This window comes from Clupea harengus, chromosome 1, assembly GCF_900700415.2.
Source record: "Clupea harengus chromosome 1, Ch_v2.0.2, whole genome shotgun sequence".
Classification (NCBI taxonomy): Eukaryota; Metazoa; Chordata; class Actinopteri; order Clupeiformes; family Clupeidae; genus Clupea; species Clupea harengus.
In genome coordinates, this window is record NC_045152.1 from 15,378,194 (window position 1) to 15,388,193 (window position 10,000).

The 10,000-nt window shown below is 50.5% G+C and overlaps 1 protein-coding gene across 1 annotated transcript in view; it reads left to right on the forward strand.

Annotated features, from left to right (window-relative positions):
- The window catches only part of ankfn1 (ankyrin repeat and fibronectin type III domain containing 1), a 146,672-nt gene that overhangs the window by 105,800 nt on the left and 30,872 nt on the right, over window positions 1-10,000 (forward strand). The window contains exons 11-13 of the mRNA XM_031568792.2: window positions 1,837-1,950; window positions 3,335-3,432; window positions 4,358-4,448. Coding sequence (XP_031424652.1) covers window positions 1,837-1,950; window positions 3,335-3,432; window positions 4,358-4,448 — 303 coding nt within the window. The remainder of the gene's footprint in view (window positions 1-1,836; window positions 1,951-3,334; window positions 3,433-4,357; window positions 4,449-10,000) is intronic.

Here is a 10,000-nt window from a genome sequence, read left to right on the forward strand (position 1 = left end):
GCCACACACACACACACATGCACACCAGTGGCTAGTCCAGTCCAGTCCAGTCCATCAACAAAGTGATAGATTGAAATTACAAAGTTGCTTGTCCGGCTGTGTGTGTGTGTGTTTGTGTGTGTGCGTGTCTGTGGAGTGATTGGGAATCAGGCGATTGAAGTGCTCACATCAAAGGCCAGTGACATTTAGGTGCTGAAGAGCTCTGTGGTAGAACAGAGAGATCCGAGAGGTTGTGCAGGGCATGAACAACACACACTCTATTAAACCCATCGGTGTGTGTGTGGGTGTGTGTGGGTGTGTGTGTGTGTGTGTGTGTGTGTGTGTGTGTGTGTGTGTGTGTGTGTGTGGGTGTGGGAGAGAGGCATGTGTTAGGTGAAAATTCACTCAAGTTACCTCAGGACTCCAGACTCAGGTCAGAGAGAGAGAGAGACAGAGAGAGAGAGAGAGGGAGCACGGGCCCTCTCTCAGAGAGAGAGAGAGAGAGAGAGAGAGAGAGCCCGGACCTACCTCGAGACTGCAGCACACGAGAGAGAAGCAATATTAAACACATCACACAAGGTTTATATAGAAAGAAGTTATACGTTCTCTGGTGCCAAAACTATTTGTCAGCAGGGATAACCACGTGGTGGGTCTCTGACGTCCGAGGTCATCTTACTATGCTTCCTGCCATGCAAATATGTCAGTTTCACCCTTCTTATCACCTCTGGTCCAAACATGCTCTTATATATATGCAGACTAAGTGGCACCTAGTAATCTAAGTTACACACACACAGAAACACAGAAAAGCCATGTTCCTGCTAATCAATCAGACCTATGTGACACTACTCTAAGATTGACACACCACACCACACCACACCACACACCACACACCACACACCACACACCACACCACCACACCACACCATACCACACCACACCACACCACCCCACCCCACCCCACCCCACCACACCACACCACCACACCACACCACACCACACACCACACCACACACCACACCACACCACACCACCACACCCCACACCACCACACCACACAGCACCACCCCACACCACACCACACCCCTCACCACACCACACCCCACACCACACCACACCACACACCACACCACACCCCACCACACCACCACACCACCCCGCACCGCACCGCACCGCACCACCCCACACCACACCACACCACACCCCTCACCACACCACACCCCACACCACACCACACCACACACCACACCACCCCACCCCGCACCGCACCACATCGCACCGCACCACACACCACCACACCACCACACCACACCACTCCACCCCACACCACACACCACCACACCACACCACACCACACCCCACACCACACCACACACCACTCCACCACACCACACCACCACACCACCCCACACCACCCCACCACACACCACACCCCACACCACACCACACACCACCCCACCCTTAGCTATGTGACTAGGAGTGGCTGAGACGGAGTAGCCTTTTGGAATGGCATCTCTTCACACTTCAACTTGCAAGTGTTTGTCATAGTATGTGCAGTTTTAGGAACAAAAACATGTTTAAATATAGAAATGCTGGTAGTTTTAGGAACAAAAACATGTTTAAATATCTAAATGCTGGTAGTTTTAGGAACAAAAACATGTTTAAATATATAAATGCTGGTGATTTCAAAAAGGCTTCTAATACTTCTCACTTCATGGACTTAATATTTCTGTTAATCTTAGTTCCTGCCCTCGCTGACGGACCAGTGGGCACATATGTAACATGTGTATGGATATCCTGTGAAATTTTGACTGTTGAGTTGACCTTTGACTTCTCTGTGACCTTTCTGTGACCCCTCAGGCACTCCAGAGGCCCCCTCTGCAGTGCGTCTAAGTGTGTCGAGCAACACGTCACTCTCCGTCACATTCCAGGAGCCAACCAGTGTCAACTCTGCTGTGGTCACCAAATACAGAGGTGTGTGTGTCGGTCACGGTCACGCTCACACACACACACACACACATACACACACACACACACACACACCACTCTATAACACAGTAAACTGCCGCCTGGCAGGACGCTATGCTGCAGCTCTTTCCCAGCCATGGCCATCCACTCAGCCACTCGCCTCACATAGCAGACGAACTCCAGTTGTCATTGGAAAGGTAAATTTGACAGTGCCGCGCAACTCAGTTCAGACATGTTTTATAACACAAGCCAAGGAGGAGAGGAGAGGACAAGAGAGGAGGGGATGGGAGGAGAGCAGAGGAGAGGACAAGAGAGGAGAGGAGAGGAGGGGAGGAGAGGAGGAGAGGAGGAGAGGAGGGGAGAGGAGAGGAGAGGAGAGGAGGAGAGGAGAGGACAGGAGAGGGGAGAGGAGGAGAGGAGAGGAGGAGAGGAGAGGAGTGGGGAGGAGAGGAGAGGAGTGGGGAGGGGAGGAGAGGAGAGGAGAGGGGAGGAGAGGTGAGGAGAGGAGAGGAGAGGAGAGGGGAGGAGGAGAGAGGAGAGGAGGAGAGAGGAGTGGAGAGGAGTGGAGAGGAGAGGAGGAGAGAGGAGAGGAGAGGAAAGAGGAGAGGAGAGGAGAGAAGAGAGGAGAGGAGAGGAGAGGAGAGGAGAGGAGAGGAGAGGAGAGGAGAGTCAAATGATAGATTAAATGAACTCCTCTCTGTCGATGACACATCCTCCTCCACTCAATCTCTCCCTCGAGCGGCGCACTGGGCTCCCACAATGCTGTCCATAACACACACACACACACACACAAACACACACACACACACACACACACACACACACACTGTCTGTGTCTGTGTCTGTGTGTCTTGCCTCTCTTGGAATGGGATTCTCCTGATTCTGATGGCAAGGACATAAGTGTCTTGTGACTACAACTATTTATTTAATGAAATCATACCTGTTAATGTTGACAGCATTAAGACACCTTGTTAAAGGGTGTATTATACTGCATTAAGACATCATGTTTAAGGATGTATTATACTGCATTAAGACATAATATTAAAGGGTGTATTATACAGAGTGACTGTATTAAGACATAATGTCAAACGGTGTATTATACAGAGTGGACCTTTTGTCTTTTGGGGCAAATTAAGTGACACATCTCTCCATTAAGGACAGAAAGAGCATCGGGTGAATTAATCTCTCTCTTGTCTATGTGTATGTGTGGTGTGTGTGTGTTTGTGTGTGTTTATGTGTGTGTGTGTGTGTGTGTGTGTGTGTGTGTGTGTGTGTTTGTGTGTGTGTGTACGTGTGTGTGTGTGTGTGTGTTCATGTGTTTGTGTGTGTGTGTTTGTGTGTGTGTGTGTGTGTGTGTGTGTGTGTGTGTGTGTGTGTGTGTGTGTTGCAGTGGAGTGGAGCTGTCTGAAGGACTTCTCTCTGCTAGCGGGAGACATGGTGATGGAGAACCTGCACACCCTTAAGTGCACCATCAGCGGCCTCACCACAGTAAGCCCCCCCCCCACCCAAACACACACACACACAAGTCAGTCTGTAGAGGTGTATGTAGGTCAGTAAGACTAGCACAAGTCAGTCTGTTCACAAAACATTTGATTTAATGGTCCAGTAATGCTAACTAGTCATCTATCAATGGAGAGCAGGTTTAAAGGCCCAGGCAGGTTTAAAGGTCCAGGCCAGCCAGGTTTAGAGGCCCAGCCGGGTTTAAAGGACAGCCGGGTTTAAAGGCCCAGCCGGGTTTAAAGGCTGAGACAGGTTTAAAGGCCCAGGCAGGTTTAAAGGCAGAGGCAGGTTTAAAGGCCCAGGCAGGTTTAAAGGCCCAGGCAGGTTTAAAGGCCCGGGCAGGTTTAAAGGCCAGCCGGGTTTAAAGGCTCAGGCAGGTTTAAAGGCCCAGGCAGGTTTAAAGGCCCAGCCAGGTTTAAAGGCCCAGCCGGATTTAAAGGCCCAGGCAGGTTTAAAGGCCCAGCCGTGTTTAAATGTCCAAGCCAGCCGGGTTTAAAGGCCCAGCCAGGTTTAAAGGCAGAGGCAGGTTTAAAAGCCCAGGCCAGCTAGGTTTGAACATGAATCACACCTGTCTTGCCCCTCATGGAATGCGACCCTCCTGATTCTAATGGCAAGGACATAAGTGTCTTGTGACTACAAGTATGTATTTTAATGAAATCATACATAATGTTGACAGCATTAAAAAATAATGTTAAAGGCTTAGGGTTAGTATAAAACGTTTATTATAGCATTCAAACTTTGAAGCACTACAGATTTAAAAAACACACCGATTGTGTGTGTGTGTGTGTGTGTGTGTATCTGTGTGTGTGGGTGTCTGTCTGTGTCTATGTGTGTGTGTGTGTGTGTGTGTGTGTGTGTGTGTGTGTGTGTGTGTGTGTGTGTGTGTGTGTGTGTGTGTGTGTCCTCCTGACAGGGAAGGCTGTACTATGTCCAGGTGTCAGCCTACAACATGAAGGGCTGGGGACCCCCTGAGCAGTCCCTCCCTCCCTCAGCAGCGCCTTCCAGTAAGTGTCTGTTCCTCATGCCATCTTAGAACATTACAGAACCCCTGTTACGGCCAGCCTCGCTGACTGCAACATTGAAGACGAAAGAGTCAAAGGGCTCGTGTCTAGGGGGGTTTATTTATTTAACAACAGACTAGTGCCACAGGTTCACAACAGTAGACCTCCGTCTTGGCGTTAGGAGCAGGACGTGAGATCACTCGGTAGTAGGCCAGCTGCTCATCCACGGCAGGACACGCTTTATAAAGGGACGACTCCGCCCCCGAACCCAGGTTGCACCTGAAACCTATTAATCAAAAGAAAAGAGCAGGCACAAAGTAAACAGAACTACGCCACCCGGAGGTTAAAGAGGACTGTAACACCTCCACCCCAAAATGGTGACTATAGTCTCCATAACTCGGATATTATTATCCATCGCCAGGCACGACATCCACAACCACGGATGCGTGCAGCACTATTTCCAAACATATATCTGTACAGCTATGCTGTAACAATGACAACAGGCAATGACCAAGCACACCAAAATCAAACATCCAATCATTCGCACAAACATACACAAAACAAAACCATGACATACGGTTCTTTCAAACCGTAGACACGAAGAATAGAGACTACGGTACCCGTGACAGAGCGTCTGCTAAGACGTTGTCGGTTCCCCGCACATGTTTGATCCCAATGTTAAAGGGCTGCAAGATCAAACTCCACCGCATGAGCCGCTGGTTAGCGTTTCTCATGCGGAAAAGAAACCTAAGAGGGTCGTGGTCGCTGTACACAACGACCTTCTCTAAAGCTCCCAAATAGACCTCGAAGTGCTGGACCGCAAGTACAAGGGCTAACGTCTCCTTTTCGATGGTGGAGTACCGCCGTTGCTGGTCGTTAAACTTCCTGGAGAAGTAGCAGACAGGGTGCTGAACCTCTTCAGCACCTGACTGTAGAAGGACAGCGCCAGCACCCTGATCACTTGCGTCAACTGCGAGAAAGAAAAGCTTCGAAAAATCAGGCGCAGCCAACACAGGGGCAGAAACTAACAGTGCCTTGACGTTCTCAAAGGCTTTCCGACACTGTTCAGACCACTGGTACAGCACTTTAGGACTAAGCAGGTCCGACAATGGGGCCACTACCGCGGAGAAGTTTTTGCAAAAACTGCGGTAATATCCCACCATACCGAGAAATCTGCGGAGCTCTCGGCGATCAGCCGGGGCAGGAAAATTGCAGATGGCGGAAACTTTCGCATCCAGTGGACGCACCTGACCCCCTCCCACAACTCGACCCAGGTATGTGACGGTGGCCTTCCCAAAATCGCACTTTGCCAGATTGATGGTAAGCCTGGCAGCAGAGAGTCGACAGAACAACTCACGAACTTGGTCAATATGTTCAGACCAAGTAGCACTAAAAAGGACCACGTCATCCAAATAGGCTTCACAGCCTGGCATACCTGTCAACACGGTGTTAATTAACCGCTGAAAAGTTGCGGGTGCGTTCCGCATTCCGAACGCCATAACGCGGTAACAGAGGAAATCATCGGGCGTAACAAACGCCGAGATCTCCTTCGCACGACTCGTCAGTGGTATCTGCCAATAGCCTTTTAGCAAGTCAAATTTACTCACAAACACGGCAGACCCCACACGATCAATACAGTCATCCATCCTGGGCAGCGGATAACAGTCGGGTTTAGTGACAGCATTAACACGCCGGTAGTCGGTACAGAAACGAAAAGTACCATCTGCCTTCGCAACAAGGAGACAGGGTGAGCTCCAAGGGCTCATGCTGGGCTCAGCGATATCATTCAAGAGCATGTACTCGACTTCCTTTCTCAAGACCGCTCGTTTTACCGGATTCACCCGGTACGGGTGCTGCTTAATTGGAGCGGCAGTACCTACATCAATGTCATGTTCTATGACGTGAGTTTGCTTCGGTACATCACTAAACAGCTCAGGAAACTGGTGAATAATGTCTAAAACGTCAGCCCTCTGGGAGTCTGAGAGGTGCGGGAGACGTTCAGGCAAAACAGAGAGTGTTTCAGTATTGTTAAGACGCCCCTCAACCACAGCACGGGACGGGCAACTCTCAGCGTTTTCACTCTCCTCCACCAGAACAGAAAGCATCACCGTACCATCCGTGGATGGCAACGTATCGGACACTGGACTACAAGCAGGGATTGGAACACGCTCGAAATAAGGCTTCAGCATGTTCACATGACATAGACGCCTCTGCTGGCGCCGATCGGGAGTAGCAATTACGTAATCACGGTCAGAGACCTTGTCCTCGACCACATACGGACCACTGAACCGGGCTTGCAACGCAGAACCCGGAATCGGAAGAAGCATAAGGACTTTCTTCCCCACTTCAAAGTGGCGACTGACCGCTTTACGGTCATACCAGTTTTTCATCTTACCTTGAGCTCGCCCAAGATTCTCTCGAGCCAACTCAAGGGCTCGGTGCAAACGAGACCTAAAATTCGTAACATGGCTGCAGACGTCCTTGACAGGAGACTCACTCAAAAACTGATCTTTCAACACGGCCAAAGGCCCACGGGGGGTGTGCCCAAACACAAGATCAGCAGGACTGAAACCAAGGGATTCCTGGGTTACCTCCCTGCTTGCGAACAGTAACCAGGGAACGGCGTCGGCCCAGTCTCGACCAGACTCCAAGCAATACGTGCGCAACATGCCCTTTAGCGTTTGGTGATAACGTTCCAGTGCCCCCTGGCTCTCAGGATGATAGGCACTGGAAACATTATGCTGTATGCGCAGCTGTTTCAGCGCGCGAGCGAACACGCGGGACATAAAGTTCGAGCCACGGTCAGTCTGGACAATCTTTGGCAGGCCGAACATAGAAAAGAATCCGAGGAGTTCTCTCAACACCACCTTGGTGGTGATCTTCCGCAGCGGGATAGCCTCTGGGAAACGAGTAGCAGCACACATTATAGTTAACAAATACCTATATCCACTCGTGGAGCGCACAAGTGGGCCCACGATATCAATAATTACATGGTCAAATGGCTGGCCCATCACTGGGATAGGGTACAGGGGAGCAGGTGGAATTGTCTGATTAGGCTTGCCAGCGAGCTGACAAACACAACAGCTCTTACAGAAGCAGACAACGTCCCGCTTAGCCCCCGGCCAAAAGAAATGCTGATTAATACGGTTAAGTGTCTTCGCAATACCCAAATGACCAGCCAGGCCATCGTGAGCTACTCTTAGAATCTCTTCCCTATACACAGATGGTACCACAATCTGATGGACCGAATTCCCCTGGTCAGGAACACTATTAGGTCTCCATTTTCTCATTAAAATGCCATCTCTCACGAAGAAGCACTGCGGCTCCTGATTAAGATCGACATCGCAAGAGGCAGCTTGGAAGAGACAGGTGAGTGACATGTCAGCCTTCTGAGCAGCAACTAGGTTTTCCCGAGTGAATCGGCCAGATTCTTTGCCAGCTTTACTTGCTTCCCTGTCAGACCTAGTAGGAGGAACACTAGGGAATGACTTCGGAACTACCGGCTCGTCAAGAGTGACAAAGAAAGAATCAGACAACTCACCAACCGAATCAGAGTCAGCAGCCCTACGCTTCGAGGAGTTTCCCCTCGCCATAGCCCGAGTCACCGCACAGGCGGGGAACACATCGGGATATTTCTGCGCACATTCGTGGATCATAGGCTCCATAGGTTCAGCAACCTGTGGAAACACCTCCGAATTGCCCCTACTCCAAACGTTACCACCACCGATATCGTTACCTAAAATGAACGTGACTCCCGGAACTGGCAGAGATCTCCGAACACCGACAGCTACACTGCCGGTAAGCACGTTAGATTTCAGCTCTATCTGGTGGAGTGGCACAATGGTCGAGCCCATCTCGAAACCGCGCACTAGAACGCTGGTGCCAATCTCTGACTCACCAGAGAGAGGTAGAACCCCTTGCAAGATGAACGAGAGGGAGGCTCCCGTATCACGGAGAATGCGCACCGGCGGTGTACGGTGTTGCCCACCAGGCAGCGACACAAAACCGTCACTGAGAAAAGGCTCATAGCCAGATTCTGAGTCACTGGTGGATTCAGTCATTGTACGGGGAGTAGCCTTAATCACGGTGACCATATTCGCAGCCTGTTTCCTCTCTAGTACCGGACACTCCGCCACCAAGTGTCCGCGCTTCTTACAGTAGAAACAGGCTGGCTCCGGGCTAACAGAAGAACGCAATCTCTGCGGAATCTCTCTGCGGAATTGGGGACGATCAGGCCTGGGCTGGTCTCTGGAGTAGACGTGATGCGTTAACGCAAACTCGTCCGCCAAGACAGCAGCTTCATGCAGTGTGTCGACCTGACGCTCGCTGAGGTAGGTGGAAACCGCCCCAGGGAGGCAGTTTTTGAACTCCTCCAGCAAGATCAACTCCCGCAGCTTGGCCCGGCTATCCACTTCCTTGGCAGCACACCAACGGTCGAATAATGTCTCCTTCTCCCTGGCAAATTCGATGTACGATTGCCGGTCAGTTTTGCTACTCTGCCTAAAGCGCTGCCTGTAGGCCTCTGGTACGAGCTGGTAGCTGCGCAAAATAGCCGCTTTGACTACGTCATAGTTTGAGCTCTGCTCCATGGAGAGGGCTGAATATACCTCCTGAGCCCGGCCAGTGAGAACGGACTGAATCAACAGGGGCCAAACCTCCCTGGGCCACCTAAGGGTCAAGGCGACCTTCTCAAAATGTGGAAAATATTTTTCCACATCTTTCTCTACAAAAGGGGGAACCAGTCTTATATGCCTACTGGCATCGAAAGACCCAGTGGGTGCCATATCTAGGTTCTCTTCCTTAGCCCTTATCTCTAGACGTTTCAACTCCAACTCATTCAAAGCCATTTTTAACCGTAATTCCTCCCTCTGATTATCAAGTTCTTTCTCCTTAATAGCCAGTTCCTTCAGTTGAATAGTCTCCCTCATATCTACCGATGGCAGGACCCGCTCCTCCACCAAAAAGGGCAGTATGACGGACTTAACAGTGTGTTTTAATCGCTTCTCAGCGCTAGTCAACTCGATCTTAAAGATCGCCGCTACCTCTATGAGTTGATCCTTCGTGAGGAGGTGAAACGCCCCCTCCGAGGGATCTTCTGCAAACTCCTGCGCTGCAGAAGTCATGATCACCCTACGACTACCCACAAACACACTCGAAATGGCTGCTACTACAATATCCACGCAGTGATCACAAAAAGTGCCCCCAAAATAACCACTAAAACACTCCCGAGTGGAATAGAAGTCACGCCCACACACGAACAGGATGCTCAAAAAATCTACAAGGCCGCAAAACGTGAGACTTAACTGGGTGATTTCGCTACTACACCGCAACCCCTACCTACCTATGAAAATAAAAAAACTCTATCTTACCCTTGCTAGTCTTCAGTGGGTTCCCTACCTGGTATACTTTATCCGTTTAGCTCAGGAGGATGCAGCAAGCCAGTAGTGCAGCCTACTACAAACCTCCTGATAACGCACACACGTAGGGATTACCACCAGAAAACAACAAACTAAAATAACAAAGTGGCAGACAGTGTCTACCCGGCGGCTACCTAA